This window comes from Nilaparvata lugens, chromosome 3, assembly GCF_014356525.2.
Source record: "Nilaparvata lugens isolate BPH chromosome 3, ASM1435652v1, whole genome shotgun sequence".
In the NCBI taxonomy this organism is placed as follows: Eukaryota; Metazoa; Arthropoda; class Insecta; order Hemiptera; family Delphacidae; genus Nilaparvata; species Nilaparvata lugens.
Window position 1 is genome coordinate 43,788,921 of NC_052506.1, and position 18,311 is coordinate 43,807,231.

Here is an 18,311-nt window from a genome sequence, read left to right on the forward strand (position 1 = left end):
CGCGCACTGCGCCGCCCAGACTTTCAACCTGAACCGCGCGGCGACAGCGCAGTTCCCAGTACACTACAGTCAGTTGGACTGTACACATGAGAGCAGTCGGACGCCAGTTTTGATCTAGTTCACTTGTTTTGTGTAGTGATTTTACAGCAACTCTGTTCAGTGTGCAGCCATGGAAATGAACAATTTTGACACAGAATTGTTTAAAGAAGTGTCATATGGGATATGGCGAGTCCTGATTACAAGAACTTGATGCCAAGTCGTCTTTTACGATCTCCAACAACTCGTCAAAAGATGAAATCGACATTCGCAAATAGTTAAAAAATTTGGGTTCGTATTTTCTCAGGTTAGGGTAAAGTGTCACAAAAGCACCATGCGTTAATCTATTGGTCAAAATAGGGTGAACGCAAAAGTTTCTTTGCCTTCGTTTTCTCGCTTTATATCTACGATACACAAGCCACATACATGTTACCTCTTCAACTTCCATTGCCAAACTGGAGGTGGACGCCGCGTATAAAACGCTTGCATGTGTACAACTGCAGAATTTTGGACGCGCGTCGCACCGCGCGGTGCGACGCTACCATGTGTACATAGCCTGAGACCGAGAGTGGTTTGTGTTTTTTGATATATTCAAGCAGTTGACTTACGGTCAATTTCCACGACGCAGAATTAATTTTTCAAAAAGTTAAACTTTCAGATTGGTTTCCTAAATGATGGACCAAACTTATTAAGCTTTATTATTATGTACAGTGTTTGTAGAAATTTTTTTCAATCAATTAACATGTATTTTCGTTACAATGCTCATTCTAGTTTTCATTTGAATTATTCAACTGTCAAGTTGGCAGTACATTCTTCATGACATGCAATATAATTATGCTCTGTTGTTCAGAATCAGAAAGTTCACTCCTCTGTTTTCGTGTTTTCTTTTCGTTCTTCTCGTGCTCGTGCTAGTCATGGTGGTAGTGATTCTATAGTGATCATAGTTCTTTGAATAAGAAATAATTGAATTGTTAGGTAGTGTATACCAACAATGTGCGGTTGCTGTATGATTTAAATTTTATAAAACGGAGGCAAAAAACGTTTACTTCTACAAAAGTCTCAAGTGAATGTAGAGAAGTTTTATTGAGTTTTAAAATCAATTTTATTTGTGTAACCGGAAAACATTCAAAATGCCAGAAGTCACTACTACAAAAGTTGTTGTTCATCCTCTAGTTTTATTGAGTGTGGTTGACCACTTCAATAGGATGGGAAGGATAGAAAACCAGAAACGAGTTGTTGGTGTTCTTTTGGGATGCTGGAGACCTGGAGGTGTATTAGATGTTTCAAACAGTTTTGCAGGTTTGTATAAACAATTTACCAAAACAGTCTCTCATTGCTTTTGAACTATTGTAATCTTGGATGTATGAATAAATGTCGGAAAAATTCTAGCCGGTGACTCAATTTTTTCATATAAAAGAGGAGCAAAAAATAAACTACGCTAGCCTATTTTCATACCATTTAGAAGGGCACTTTAGTAGCCTATAAATGGGCCGCGGAATCTAGCATTGCGACTTACATAGATTCATAGAAGAGGTCAAGACGAGATCAAACATGTATAACATTGTTGTAGATTTTCAAGAATTGGCTGAAAAAACATGGTGAAAAATTCAAAATTTTTATATCAAATTTTATTTTTTATAATTTTTTTTATGGCTACAATATGTTTTAAAATGGTGCAATCTTATGTAAAATTTGACGAGGAATCCAATGAAACTAATTTCAGGGCTGTAACTGTCGTAGTTTTTGAAATATTGCAAAAATGTGCAGAAAAGTGAAATTTTTTTGCTTTAAAAGAGGTAAACTTGTTTTCATGATGATTAATAGAATGATATTTTAAACTTTTGGATTTAGTAGAAAAATAAATTCTAAAAGAAAAATTTTTAGTCACTTGGTAGCCTAAACTCAAAATTGTTCGATATATTTGGGAAAATAAAAAAAAATTGCACACTCAATACTCTACAATTCTCATATTTATTTTTTTTACTACTTTTAGTGACTACTAAATTGGCTAAATCTCATTGGGATTTTTGCAGGGAATTCATTCAATTAGATTTGAGGTTAGAAACTTTAATAGATTATTTAAATATTAGGAAAAAAATACAAGAAAATGTAGTATTTTAGCTTTAGAAGAGCACAATATGTTTGCATAGGCATAGTGCAGACCGATATTGAGCATCACATTTTATTCAGCTTCTAATGCAATTCAGAAGCTTCAAAAGATTGTAAAAATAATTGAATCGAATCAAGCTTTTCCTAACCTTACTTTTTTCCTAATCTAAGCTATTCCAGACCCAAGCTTTCCCTAACCTAAGCTTTTCCTAAACCTAGTTTTTCCTAACCTAAGCTTACCCTAATCCAAGCTTCACCTAACCTAAGATTTTCCTAACCTAAGCTTTATCCAAGCTAAACTTTCCCTAACCTAAGCTTTTCCTAACCTAAGTTTATCCCAGACCCAGCCTCCTCAAACCTAAACTTTTCCTAACCTAAGCTTTACCTACCCAACCCGAGATTCCATAACCTAGGCTTTTCTCAAACCTAGCTTTTCCTAACCTAAGCCTTACCCAATCTAATCTAAGCTTTTTTCTAATCTAAGCTTTTCCTAACCTTAGATTCTTCCTAAACAAGGCTTTTCCTAATCTAAGCTTTATTTCTAACCTAAGCCTTCCCTAACCTAAACTTTTTCTAATCTAAGTTTTCCTAACCATAGCTCCCCTAACCTAAGATTTCTCATACCCAGTTTCCTTGAACCTAAGCTTTACCTAATGTTACGTTTTCCCAATCTAAGCTTTTCCTTATCTACATTTCTCTAACCCAAGCATTCCCCTAACTAAGCTTTTATCAGACCCAGCTTCCCCTAACCTAAGCTTTTCCAAACCTAAGCTTTTTCTAATCTGAACTTTTCCTAACCCAAGCTTTCCCCAGTCCCAGCTTCCCCTAACCTAAGCTTTTCCTAACATTAGCTCTTTCCTAACCTATGCTTTTCCTAACCCAAGCTTTTCCTAACCCAAGCTTTTCCTAACCTAAGCTTTTTCCCAACCTAAGCTTTTTTCCAATCTAAGTTTTCCTAAACATAGCTCCCCTAACCTAAGATTTTCCTAACCTAAGCTTTTCTCAGACCCAGCTCCCCCTAACTTAAGCTTTTCCCAGCCTTAGCTTTTTCCCAACCTGAGATTTTTCCTAACCTAAGCTTTTCCTAATCTAAGCTTTTCCTAACCTAAGCTCTTTCCTAACCTATGCTTTTCCTAACCTTAGCTTTTTCCTAACCCAAGCTTTTCCTAACCTAAGCTTTTTCTAATCTAAGTTTTCCTAAACATAGCTCCCCTAACCTAAGATTTCTCATACCCAGTTTCCTTGAACCTAAGCTTTACCTACCCAACCCGAGATTCCATAACCTAGGCTTTTCTCAAACCTAGCTTTCCCTAACCTAAGCTTTTCCCAACCTCAGCTTTTACCTAACCTTAGCTTTTCCTAACCCAAGCTTTTCCTAATCTAAGCTTTTCCCAACCTAAGCTCTTTCCTAACCTATGCTTTTCCTAACCTTAGCTTTTTCCTAACCCAAGCTTTTCCTAACCTAAGCTTTTTCCAATCTAAGTTTTCCTAAACCAAGCTTTCCCCAACCTAAGCTTTTCTCAGACCCAGCTTCTCCTAACCTAAGCTTCTCCAAACCTAAGCTTTTTCTAATCCAAACTTTTCCTAACTCAAGCTTTTCCCAACCTTAGCTTTTTCCTAACCTATGCTTTTCCTTATCTTAGTTTTTTCCTAATCTAAGCCTTTCCCAACCTAAGTTTTTTTTAATCAAAGTTTTCCCAACTCAAGCTTTCCCTAATTTAAGCTTTTCTCAGACCCAGCTCCCCCAACCTAAGATTTTTCCAACCTTAGCTTTTCCCCAACTTAAGCTTTTCTCAACTTAAGCTTTTTTCCTAAAGATTTCCCCAATTTAAGCTTCTCCTAACCCAAGGTTTTCCTGATCCAAGCTCCTCCTAACCTAAGCTTTCCTCAATCTAAGCTTTTCCTAACCTATGTTTTTCCTAGGTAGCAAAAAATGGAGTTACAATATTTTTATTTTCCCAAATATCTCGAACGATTTTGAGTTTAGGCAATCAAGTGACTGAACATTTTTTTTTAAGAATTTAACATTCTACTAAATCCAATAGTTTAAAGGTATTTTAATCACCATGAATAACCATGAATACAGAGGTTCACCTCTTTTAACAAAAAATTTGCACTTTTTCGCACATTTTTTGCAATATCTCAAAAACTACTGAAGCTACAAACCTGAAATTAGTTTCATTGAATTCCTAATCAAATTTTACATAAGACTGCACTAGTCTAAAACAAATTGTAGCCATAAAAAAATTATAACAAATAAAAATTGATATAAAAATTTTGAACTTTCCACCATGTTTTTTCAGCTAATCCTTGGAAATCGACAACAATGTTATAGGCTACATGGTTGATCTCGTCTTGATCTCCTCTATCGGTCTATGTAGGTCTCAATGCTAGATTCCGTGGCCCATATACTAAAGAGCAGCCCAATTTAGTTCGATTCTAATATTTTAAATAGCTGTTTCAAAACTAACCTTATTTTGAAGAAAGGATGATTCTAAATACAGTATATTAGTATCTCAACCATTTTTGAAGGTATCAACTTAATTTTTTTCTGATGAAAGAAGAAGGAAAAATAGGTGTTGCTTCTATGAATTTTATTTTGAAAGACTAAAACATTAAAAAAAAAAAAAACAGTTTGAATTTCTGAAGTGAGACTCAACAATGAAGAATGAGGTTATGTTAACAATGAAGAATGAACTGTGAATAATGAAGCCAATAGCACAGCTGACTCATATATGGCCGAATAGATTTCAAAATAAGCGATTGCTTGAATGAATGTTGGCATCAATTCAACTTCTTCGAAAATTATTGAAGAGTACAGGTAACTGCAGGCAAGCATGGACATTGGAATACAATTTAATTGATTAAACAATGAATTAAATAGAAATTAGATATTATTCTGGGGATTTTTCATTAATTTAACATTAGAGTTTCTAAAGCTGACCTGGAACACATCAGAAATTGGTAATTTTTGGTATATGTGACTAACTATTGTATCTCACAATATTGTATTGCACAATTGTATCTCAACTATTTTTGAAGATATCAATAATTTTTTTTTCAAATTGAACAGGAAGAAAAAATAGGTGTCGGTAATATAAATTTTATCCTAAAATACTAAATTAAACATTAAAAAAACAATTATGTTCAGGTCAATTTATGTGAGGTTTAAGTCATTTACATTTATAGTAATTAAGATGATTGAATAGAATAATTGAACATTGAGATAGGATTCAAGAGTTTAGATAAAGATATTTTTCAATAGTAGAGATAAGAACTCTTGGAGTATAGGAAGACTAGGAGACTTAAGAACTAGGAGTTGAAGAAGTGGTGAACAATGTACAAACCTTTACTTTTGATCACATTTTCTTATGACAATGATAAATTTCAATTGAATCAGCTCTTGAATCAAGTCAAAATAATTACTAACCTGAACAAGTCCGAACAAAGCTTACTGAGCCTGGGCCAAGACCAAATCTCTCCTGAACTAAGCTTTTTCTAATCTGATATTTTTCTAACCTAAGCTTCTCCTAACCTTAGCTTCTCCTAACTTAAGTTTTTCCTAACCTAAAGCTTTTCCTAACTTAAGTTTTTCCTAACCTAAAGCTTTTCCTAACCTAAGCTTTCACTAACCAAAGCTTTCCCTAACCAAAGCTTTTCCTAACCTAAGCTTTCCCTAACCTTAACTTTTCCTAACCTAAGTTTCTCCCAACTCAAAGCTTTCACCAACCAAAGCTTTCCCTAACCAAAGCTTTTCCTAACCTAAAGCTTTTCCCAACCTAAGCTTCCACTAACCAAAGCTTTCCCTAATAAAGCTTTTCCCAACCTAAGCTTTATGTAACCTTAGCTTCTCCTAACCTAAGCTTTCCCTAACCTTAACTTTTCCTAACCAATGCTTTTCCTAACCTAAGCTTTTCACAACCTAAGCTTTTTCTAACCTAAGCTTTTCCTAACCTAAGCTTTTCCTAACCTAAGCTTTTCCTAACCTAAGATTTTCCTAACCTTAGCTTCTCCTAACCTAAGTTTTTCCTAACTCAAAGCTTTTCTTAACCCAAGCTTTTATGAACTAAAACATTTCCCTAACCAAAGCTTTTCCTAACCTAAGCTTTCCCAAACCCAAGCTTTAACTAACCTTAGATTCTCCTAACCTAAGCTTTTCCCAACCTAAGCTTTTTCGTAACCTAAGTTTTTCTCAACCTAAGCTTTTCCTAACCAAAGCTTTTCCGAACCTTAGCTTCTCCTAACCTGAGCTTTTCTCAACGTTATCTTTTCCTAACATAAGCTTTCCCTAACCTTAGATTTTCCTAACCTTAGCTTTTCCCAACCTAATTTTTTCCCTACCTAAGCTTTTCCTAACCTAAGCTTTCTCTAACCTAAGCTTTTCCTAACCCAACAGTTTTCTAACCTAAGTTTCTCTTAACCTAAGCTTTTCCTAACCTAAGATTTTCCTAACCTAAGCGTTTCTAAGCTAAGACTTCCTCGCCAAATCCTTTCTATGCAAAAGTTTTCTAACCCAAACTCCCCTAACCAAAGCTCTCCTTACCTTACCTAACCTTTTTTAACCCAAACCTTCGTAACCTGAGTTTTTTATTATCCTCAACCCAACAAAGTCTGACTCAAACTATCAAATGCAGCCCAGCCCAACCTTTGAACTCTCCTCTAACCAAGCATAGTCCACCCCAATATAACAAAGCCTTACCAGATAATGACTGAGCAACCCTTAGGCTTGCTCAGTCTTCATCACTTAAGGTTTGATAGTCACATGAAACTTTGGTGGATAGGGTTTTATCAATAGCATTAGATACAGGAGAAAATGTGGTCAGCAGTAATGGTTAGCTCCATATAAAAATATTCTCAACATTTTTCAGGCAATAACTGGCACATTTTTGATATTTTCCAGATTTCCTATCAACTTCATCAATAGCATTAAATACAGGAAAAATGTGGTCAGCAGTAATCAATGGTTAGCTCTTTGGTGGAATTAGAATTTTTTTTACAAATCTGATATATTTGAATTCTAATTCAAAATATTTTTTTCCCATAATTGGATTTTTTTTTGAAAAAATTGAAGATAGTGAAAATTATAATTAGAACCATTCTAAGCTTAAGTTAGCCTGTGCTACTTTTCTGTAAGTTGTATAATTCTGAATGATTGAATAAATAAATAAACTTCAATTATTATTAATACCTAGATGAGACTATACAAATTTAGTACCCATTGGGGTTACCAATTTTTTCAAAAAAAAGCATTCCAATTATAGGAAAAAATTTAGAATTAGAATTTAAATATATCATTGAAGTTTGTAAAACAATAATAATAAAAAAACAATAAAATGAATATTGAACTCTTGAATCATTAATTGAACAAGTTGAAATCGGAATCTTTCTTATTGAGCAATTTCAAAAACCGATGACAACTCTATTTAGCATGCTTCAAATTTGTGACCTTTAGAGAATAGAGCAGCAACTCTATAACTCTACAACTCAATGGTGCTAGTAAAATGTTAGACAAAATTCAATATTTGCTATTAATATTAATAATATTAAAATTCATAGATTAAAATTGTTATTCAGTTACCCACACATATTTTTTCTTCTTTCATAAAAAAAATTGAGTCCTATATCTTTAATAATAGTTGATACAAATAAGCCTAATTATAATTTAGAATCGTCCTTTCTTCAAAATAAGGTTAGTTTTGAAACAGCTATTTCTAATATTAAAATTGAATCAAATGGTATAAAAATATGCTAGCACGCTTTATTTTGTCTTCCTCTTTTAGTCCAGTCAATATAGACATAAAAAAGGGGGTGTGCTTGCAATTTATATTGTAGTTCTGATTTTTTAATATTTTATTTGGGTACATAAGAGAAGTCCAGAACCAATATTTTCTTCATGCAAAATTTCCTTGTGCTAGATACAGAGTGGCCCATCTCAAAAACATCGTATTTTCGGCTCATTTTCTAGTTTTCAGCTATTTCTGCCAAATCTCGTAATCAGACAGAAACATTTGCTCTCGCCTTCTTTTTAGATTATAAAATTCTGAATAAAATGAAATCATTCGGAACTCTCTATCTGCAATGAGTACTGAGTTATGATTTTTCAAAAATGAGTGAAATTTGAAGAAAAAATCAATTTTGATGAATTATAGTTTTTGATCAATAATATCTTCCGATTGTTTCCATTTAGATGTATAATTCAAAATCCCTCTGGGCGTATTTTTGTTCTCTACAATATGAGATCAGATAGAGTGCTCTATCTCATATAGATTTCCAGGTACACCTGACATCAATGCTCCTTGTATTGTGAAAAACACCTAATTTTTAGCTTCAATCATCATCACCAACTACATCGTTCTCACATTGATATTTCGCACAATGACATAAGTTCATGAGATTATGTTCTATGAGAATCACCCGTTAGATGCACTTCATTTCAGTATTTTCTATTGGAGAGGCGCGCAATGACACAATGCTCAGATTTCATCGTACTACACTTCATTATTCTCGGCTCGTCAAGGCGGTTCAAAATCATGCATCATAAGTCAAATTCGGTCGAAAAATGAAAAATTTATTGTTGCGTGTACTTAAGCCCATATTCCGATACACAAAAAATGGCCAATGTATCTCATCAATGGCTATGTATCTCGGTAACCCCTTATTATAAAAATCATCACTTGATCTTGAAATGTACAATAGAATTTTCTCTTTTATCTGCTCTGAACGATTTATGAAAAAATATGTTCGTAAAGTGAGATATGATTGTTGAAAAAAATCCAGAAATTGTAGATATTTTACTTATATTAACGGTTTTGGCAGTTCTATGATAGGAAAAATGATTCAAGAAGGATTTTAGGCAACTGAGCTCTTAGAGGATGAATTTATTTACAATTTGGTACCAATCGTGAGTTTCTATGATGTATCAGACTCGTTTTAACAACTCTTGATCACGAAAAAATGTAAAAACTGAAATCGCCATTTTAAAAATCTTCTGTGACTTTCGAATTGTATTGGAATCGAAAGTATTATTTATTGGAGTGGGTAGAGGGGGACAATTTTCACATACTTACTGGATTTGGAAATTTTATCAGAAGTATTTCACAAGACATGCAGCTTTGAATATAGAAATTGGTCATTTTTTGTTTATTGGAATGTGGGCTAAAGTACACTCAACAATAGATTTCCAATTTTTCGACCGAATTCGACTTATGATGCATGATTTTGAACCGCCTTGACGAGCCGAGAAGAATGAAGTGTAGTACGATGAAATCTGAACATTGTGTCAAAAGTTATAAGTGTTTATATTGATCCTTGAGGTATCCTTAAGCGCGCATCTCCAATAGAAAATACTGAAATGAAGTGCATCTAACGGGTGATTCTCATAGAACATAATCTCATGAACTTATGTCATTGTGCGAAATATCAATGTGAGGACGATGTAGTTGGTGATGATGATTGAAGCTAAAAATTAGGTGTTTTTCACAATACAAGGAGCATTGTTGTCAGGTGTACCTGGAAATCTATATGAAATAATGCGCTCTACCTGATCTCAGATTGTAGAGCATAAAAATACGCTCAGAGGGATTTTGAATTATACATCTAAATGGTAAAAATAGGAAGATATTGTTGATCAAAAACTAAAATTCATCAAAATTGATTTTTTTCTTCAAATTTTACTCATTTTTTAAAAATCATAGCTCAGTAGTCTACTCATTAGAGATAGAGAGTTCCAAATGATTTCATTTTATTCAGACCCCCTAACAATAATCCGAAGTCAAATTCTCTGCCTCTCTCATGTATGCTCAATGTAAGCCAGCGCCTGGACTAAACTAGTGCTTAAGCTTAGTTTTGAAACAGCTATTTCTAATATTAAAATTGAATCAAATGGTATAAAAATATGCTAGCACGCTTTATTTTGTCTTCCTCTTTTAGTCCAGTCAATATAGACATAAAAAAGGGGGTGTGCTTGCAATTTATATTGTAGTTCTGATTTTTTAATATTTTATTTGGGTACATAAGAGAAGTCCAGAACCAATTTCTTCATGCAAAATGTCCTTGTGCTAGATACAGAGTGGCCAAAAACATCGTATTTTCGGCTCATTTTCCAGTTTTCAGCTATTTCTGCCAAATCTCGTAATCGGACAGAAACATTTGCTTTCGCCTTTTTTTTAGATCATAAAATTCTGAATAAAATGAAATCATTTGGAACTCTCTATCTCTAATGTGTACTGAGTTATGATTTTTAAAAAATGAGTAAAATTTGAAGAAAAAAATCAATTATGATGAATTTTAGTTTTTGATCAACAATATCTTCCGATTTTTACCATTTAGATGTATAATTCAAAATCCCTCTGAGCGTATTTTTATGCTCTACAATCTGATATCAGGTAGAGCGCATTATTTCATATAGATTTCCAGGTACACCTGACAACAATGCTCCTTGTATTGTGAAAAACACCTAATTTTTAGCTTCAATCATCATCACCAACTACATCGTCCTCACATTGATATTTCGCACAATGACATAAGTTCATGAGATTATGTTCTATGAGAATCACCCGTTAGATGCACTTCATCATAGGACCAGAAGTCCTACAATCAGAAAGATGGAAATAAAAATAAAATCTGACAACCTTAGTTACAATAATTATTATTAATAACGTTTCTAAAAATGTGTTCTAAATTATGATTGCTTTTATCTTTGTCATAATGTTAATTAAGTTGTGAATGTCAGCATTTGTTTTGTTGTAAATCCTCCTATTTTTAATATTCCTACTCTTTTACAATGAATGATTTCTTTTTCCAGTTCCATTTGATGAGGACGACAAAGAAAAGAATGTTTGGTTCTTAGACCATGATTACTTGGAAAACATGTTCGGGATGTTCAAGAAAGTTAATGGTGAGTGTTTACTAAAAATGTTTCAAGTAAGTAAAGTAACAATCATCAACTTGACTTATTTTTACTTATTGACTTGGGTAAATTTGTGTTACTTATAGTCCAGTCAAATGGTCGTTTTTCTGAAAGAATTTTTCGACGGTTCTCTATGAATTTTGGGGCGTTGAATTTGAATATGAAATTTTCTGATACGCCAGAGGGCGGCTTCACCCCAAAAACCCCCAAAATTTCGGACTTTTTTCAATTTTTTATCTAATCTCGAAATTTTGAGTTTCTCAAGAACAATCACTTTCGACAAAATTAAAGAGAATAAAATTTCCAATAAATTGAGTGGTTGCGCAGGACTCTACCATTTTTGGTTCCAGAGCTACCAATTTTTTAAAAAAGGGGTACTTTTTAAGGGTTTTTCAAAATTATGCAAGCACCACTTTTACCCTATACAACTTGAATCTTTTTCTAGAAATGATGAAAAACCACACATCTCGTGAAAGAACAATCAATTCTGAATAGGATTCCTTATGAATTTTCAAATTTAGTAGAGGGGGAGGGGGAATACACCCAAAAATAGAAAATCATGACCTGAAGCCAAAATACAAATTTTTCATTATAATACCTTTTCAAGCCTTCCCAACAAAAAAATCAAATTCCTATTATTGTACAAGGTTCATTTAAAAAACCCAAAAATTTCGGACTTTTCTCAATTTTTCCATTTAATTTTGAAAACCTTCAGCTCGAGAAAAATAATTCTTTACAAGAGAATACAATTTCCAATAAATTGGGTGGTCACGCAGGACTCCTACCAGTTTTGGTTCTGGAGCTATGAATTTTCAAAAAATTTATTTTTTCAAAATTAGGCGAATCTACCACTTTTTACCCTACACAATAATTATATTATTAACTAGCTGGTAACCCGTGCTTCGCAAGGGTATATTTTAAAACTTAACAAACTGAAAACTTGACATGATGAAATCTAGAAGAATTGAAAATAGGCCTTTAAGAATCCTCGGTGGATTAAGAATTTACATTCAACATCTCAAGTAAATCAGTCCAGTAGTTCAGACGTGATGATGCGTCAAACATAATTTTCCCATCCTTTACAGGTGTATTCGTGTATAAGCCAGTTCTTTCCTTCATTATAGCATAGAAGATGATTGATAGATGGATTATATATCAGTATCTTTGAATTAGAATTACTTTTGAAAGGTTTGAGATATCGATGTGCGGTTTTCACCATATTTTATCTTGAAATCCTGTATCGAGATCATATATAATATGACCACCTTCCAATTTAAAAAAATGAAGTTGGATTCAAAATGGCGACTCAAAAATGGTGGACGAAATTTGGGTCGACGGGAAACCTATTCTTATTATTCTAATGGGATTCCCAATCATACCTATCTTCTAATTTCTCTTTCAAAAGAAATGTTCAGCTGCTTCCATACAACAACTGGATCATGACAAATTGAAAACTTGGGTTGATTGACGAGACAAACCGTTGGAAGTTTGAACTATTCAGTATACAGAAAGCCCACCCACACTAACAGGTACTTACATTTCCAATCACACCACCACCCGGCTCAATCCTCCTCAGCTATAAACAGCTTAATCTTCAGATCTCTTCATCTCACCAATGAAAAAAGGCGAGAAGAAGAAATAAAGACAGTGACTAACATTCTCAGATCTAATGGCTACCCAACTACAATCATTCAAAAATCAATAGTAAATAAACTGTCTCCACTTAAAAAAGGGAATCAACAAGAAAAAGAAGAATCTTTTGAAAAAACAGCACTCCTCCCATACATCAAGGGCACCACAGACAGAATTGGAAGAGTATTAAAAACCCACAAAATCAAACCATTATTCAAACCCCATCTACTCATTTCCCAAATCTTAAAAAAACCCATCAACAGACTAGAGCTAGGAAACCAAGGAGTCTACAGTATCCCCTGCCTGAACTGTGACAAGCAATATGTAGGCCAAACAAATAGGAGCATCTCTGCTAGAATAGATGAACATAAATTAAGCATAAAAAAATCAACAATCAACCTCAGCCCTATATAATCATGTGAAAAATACTGGTCATAAAATAAATTTCATGAATTCCAAACAAATAGCCAGCATTCGAGATTTTCAAGTCAGGATTGTGAGAGAGGCGTTGGAAATCGAAAAGCAAGGCTCTCTAAATAAAAGAGACGACAGCCTCAACGTGTCTCCCTTATGGAAGTTAATTTCGAATACCAAACGCCCAGTACCTAGTACAATGAAACCCGCTACAGCACCATTGTCACCAAAACAAGACAACATTCCTGGAATTTCACTCACCCAACAGCACCAGCCCAAGCAAGTGGAGGGAGGGGGTAGGAGGTATGCTCTTCGACCCCAAAAGAATACCTAGGACTCAGTGTGGATCTCGACGCCACCCTCAGAAGATGTCGTCTGCGATGGCGACGAAACGTCAGACTCAAGTAAGTCAAAACAAAAAGATGTACCCGGTTAATTCTTTTACATATAATATATCCATCCGCGAAACACTCAAATGTAATATATATATATATATATATATATATATATATATATATATATATATTAGCAAGGCCTTGGAAAGTTATTATATTGAAAAATTTGTATTTTGACTGAAGGATTTGATTTTATATTTTTGGATGTACTCCCCCTCCCCCTCTCCTAAATTTGAAAATTCTTAAGGAATCCTGTTCAGAATTAATTGTTCTTTCATGTTATGTGTGTTATTTCATCATTACTAGAAAACGATTCAAGTATACGATTCAAGTTGTAAAAACACTTGAAAAGTACCCCTTTTTTGAAAATTTGTAGCTCCGGAACCAAAAATGGTACAGTCCTGCGCAACCACTCAATTTATTTGAAATTTTATTCTCTTCAATTTTGTCGAGAATGATTTTTCTTGAGAAACTCAAGGTTTTCGAGATTAAATGGAAAATTGAAAAAAAGTCCGACATTTTTGGGGTTTGAGGGGTGAAGCCGCCCTCTGGCGTGTCAGCAAATTTCAGATTCGAATTCAGCGCCCCAAAATACATATAGAACCGTCGAGAAACATTCTTTCGGGGCTATTTCCTGAAAAACTACCATTTGACTGGACTTGAGTTTACTTCTTTGTTATAGTTGAGTAACTTTATTTCACTCAAGTTAAAATACTTACTTAACTCACAATAACAAACTTATTATTCGAAATATCTTATTTCTTTTTATTCAAGTACAATACTGAATTTATTTTACTTTTTCTTCTTTCTCCCACTGACAAAGAAGTGCTCCACTTATGCCATTGACTTTTCCATTATCATAATTAGCTGTCAGCTTTTAATTCGCTCTTTTTTCCATTTTGTTCAATAATAACTGATTGTCTGGAGATGAATGTTTTCTCTTATAATGCTTTAAATTTTAATTTGTTTTTTCTTTAAGGATTGAGGATTAATGTTTTGACTATTCGATGAGAGAAGCATCTCTTCATTGAAATTACTCAAGGGAGAAATTTATCAATGAGAATAGCGGTTTCAATTGTTTGCTTTTGTGTTATCTATGAAGTTGTAGTAAATGATGAGTAATCGTAGATGCCTATTCATTATTGAATGTTTTCATTTGCAGCTAGAGAAAAGGTTGTGGGTTGGTACCATACTGGACCCAAACTCCACCAAAACGATGTTGCAATCAATGAGTTGATTCGTCGTTACTGTCCAAACTGTGTCTTAGTCATAATCGATGCCAAGCCTAAAGATTTGGGTCTACCTACAGAGGCATACAGAGTCGTTGAAGAAATCCATGATGTAAGGTTCAATAGCAATAGTTCTCAAATAGTTAATAATACTTTTAATTCTCGATTATGTATTTATTAAATTTTATATAAAAGTATATTAAGCTCCATATACAATAATACTTTGATAATACTTTTAAGTATATTAAGTAGTATATTATCACAACCACCTCTAATAATGCCCCGTCATTAGGAAGAATGATAACGTCGCACGTTAACTTGTCAACACGAGTGGAAAGTCCAAGATAGGTTTAAATGCATTGATTTGCACCATTATATGCCGCAGCTGATTTTGGACCTTAGTTGACATGTTGTCAACTTATTGGGATTGACTTTCATTGTAGGTAGCTTTGATACCAAGTAGTTGATCTAGAACTCGCGAAGCTATATTAAACAACAGCCTCATCTAATAAAAGCCATAGGAAGAATTGTCAACTGAAGAGACCGAGTTGAAGCAGTGAAAAGTCAAGAGAAATCTTTCAAGTTACATTGGGCCATATGAATAAAACCAGAGCTTATGCTCATGAGCATGAGTATAGAGCATAAGGTTTTGCTCATGAGCATTAGGTAGAAACATAAGCATTTGCTCATTCTTATATGAATAAGCTTTACCTTATACTCCTGAACTCTGGAGCAAATGCTCACTTATTTTTAAGATTTTTCATCAGCTGATTCGCCTTTGTGGCCTTACTTTGTTTTTATAGCTCATGTAAGCGCTAAATATGCAAGTACAGACACCGCTTGTGTTTGGTCGTCTGCTCTGTAACTGGAGAACAGCTCTCTATCCATGAATTGCGTTTTAGGTTAGTTTGAGTTCTGAATTTTGAAATAATAGAGTAAAAAAATGTCATCTTTATAATAATCTTCAGCATAATCTTTTAATCTCAATAGTCTTCTTATAATCGTCTACACTCTCATCTTCTTAAATGCCTATCTCCTATTCCGTGATGGCTATCTTTATATCGGATAGGTATCCATTCTACTATAAGCAAAAGGTGAAAAGCTGCTCCAGACTAGACTCACCTTTTTTGAAGCATTTGCTTCAAAAGTTGAGCAAATGCTCTAGTTTATTCATACAATTTTGAGCATAAGCTTTTTCTTTTGAGCTCAAACTCAAACTTTTTTTTATGTGCATGAGCAAAAGGCTTTGCTCACGTTTATTCATAGAAAATGGAGCATATGCTCCATATTTTAGAAGTATAAGCAAATGCTCAACTTTATTCATATGGCCCATTGAGTTATTAATTGCATGCACTTGATTGACCGAGTGGAGTGAGGTCTAAGATTCCAGTTGACGGAATTGCATTTCTCTTGATATATGTTTTTATTTATGCATGAATGTTTATATTTATGTATGTTCATCTGTTTGTTCCGCATTTATGTCGAAACGCGGCAATAGATTTTTATGTAATTTGGCAGGTATGTTCCTTTAAGAGTTGCGCGTCGAAGTATATAGAGGGCCGGTTTTCGAGCTCGGGATCTATAAGTTCTGGACTTACAGAGTCCAGAACTAAAATAAGCACTCGAGTCTAAATCGACTTTCTGAGTCTGTGGTTCATCTTAAAAACTCCGGGATCAATTAAGTTCTCGACTTATTTGAGACCAGGACTTTTAACGCAGTAAACATGAGGGAAATTCACAATCTATATATATAAAAGCGAAATGGCACTCACTCACTGACTGACTCACTCACTCACTCACTCACTCACTCGCATAACTAAAAATCTACCGGACCAAAAACGTTCAAATTTGGTAGACTGTATGTTCAGTTGGCCCTTTAGAGGCGCACTAAGAAATCTTTTGGCAATATTTTAACTCTAAGGGTGGTTTTTAAGGACTTAAAGTTCGTCTTTTAGCATGTATATTCTTCTTCTCCCAATCTCTTAATATATAATTGAAATTTCCATATCATAAGTTACTATAGAACTATAATCTAGATAGAGTACCTCTTCGAAACAGTTGTTAACTGGCAACTAAATTAATAATTTTGTCAGGTTGGCATTAAGTTGAGTTGACTTTGTTAGGTTGGCACCAAGTTGAAGATTTAAATGCATTTATCGCGGAAAAATAATTGATTGGGCACTGCTACTTCAATCCTGGGAATATTATATTACTAGCCGTCAGGCTCGCTTTGCTCGCCATATCCGTTTAGCCCCCTGGCTAAACGGATATGGCGAGCGAAGCGAGCCTGACGGCTAGTAATATTATATTGTTATTTTGGCAATGGGAGACAGCTGATTGAAGCGGGCTAATTCAAATGAGCATGCTCTCCAAAGTATTTTGTAACACTTATTTTGTGAAAACACGTCTCGATATATTTTTTGTAGACCTATACAAAGCAAAACCACCTAACCTTTTGAAACATAAATGAATAAACATTTCATTTTACGTTATGCTATCATTGATCATTGATCCTTGCCAGTGATTTTGGAATAAACATTTTAGTATATAGGATATTGAATTGGAAAACGTATTTGTATTGAAAAAACTGGAATGATAGTTCATTATTGTTATATTATAATTAAAAATATGTTGAATATTCACAATATAACATTCACATTGGAACATAACATTCCAAGGCAATCCTTGTATTATTTTTCTTGAAAATTTTTAGTTTATGTCACAGTCGTAAAATAAGGTTAGTTTTTACGCATAGTTCTCATAGAACTTTTTTTTTAAATATACTTGCAAGCTATAAAATTATGAATTTATATGTACTAATCCAAATAATTTACATATTCCAAGAGATTTATTTGGCGACTCTTTTACTCTATAACAATAACTGAGATGTGTTTGCTCGGTTTAAGCAGGACCTCCTAAATACCGGACCTGCGCCTGTGTGAAATTTTAGGTAAAATGGCGCCGATATTTGGTGGGGTCACAACTCAGCTGACACTGATATGTTGTCATCAGTTTTTAGTATTTAGGCCGGTTACAGAGCTTGACCGACCGTCAGTGCGTAAGTCAGTCGCGCTTGTCTTTTCCATAGATATTCCATGTATCCGTTCAGAGCAGGACTGACGGCACGCACGCGTACGGTCAGGACCATGCGTTTTATACAGCGTAAGAATACCATCGGTCGAGCTCGTGCGCATCCGTTCCATCGGTCGACTGACGCGCTATTGAAGCAAATAGAAGCTTTCAGAGCTGTACTGATCAGTATCGCAACATAACCAATGTGCTGACACCTCTGCCCGACAATCAGCTGATATTGAATTGAATAGCATAAAGAATGAATTCAATTAATAGTGTCATATTTGAATTCAGAGTTTTTCTATACATTTCTTCAATCATTTCTAAATTTTTTATTGAAAAAAAATATATATTATTAATATTATCTACATTTATTCGATCCGTAGCTTAAAGTGACTGCAAGTATTCCCAATGGTGATACAAGCTCGAAATAACTCATCAAAATTTCTGATGGAGATTCTGAGGTACACTTTTTTCTATGTATTTTAACACGACATGCAGTCAATTATTGAGTAA

At 34.1% G+C, this 18,311-nt stretch overlaps 1 protein-coding gene across 1 annotated transcript in view; it reads left to right on the plus strand.

Annotated features, from left to right (window-relative positions):
• Window positions 1-599: 599 nt before the first annotated feature.
• LOC111055301 (26S proteasome non-ATPase regulatory subunit 7) overlaps window positions 600-18,311 on the plus strand; it is a 48,273-nt gene continuing 30,561 nt past the window's right edge. Inside the window, exons 1-3 of the mRNA XM_022342473.2 lie at window positions 600-1,335; window positions 10,949-11,041; window positions 14,657-14,835. Of these exons, the coding sequence (XP_022198165.1) occupies window positions 1,167-1,335; window positions 10,949-11,041; window positions 14,657-14,835 (441 nt within the window). The 5' untranslated portion in view covers window positions 600-1,166. The remainder of the gene's footprint in view (window positions 1,336-10,948; window positions 11,042-14,656; window positions 14,836-18,311) is intronic.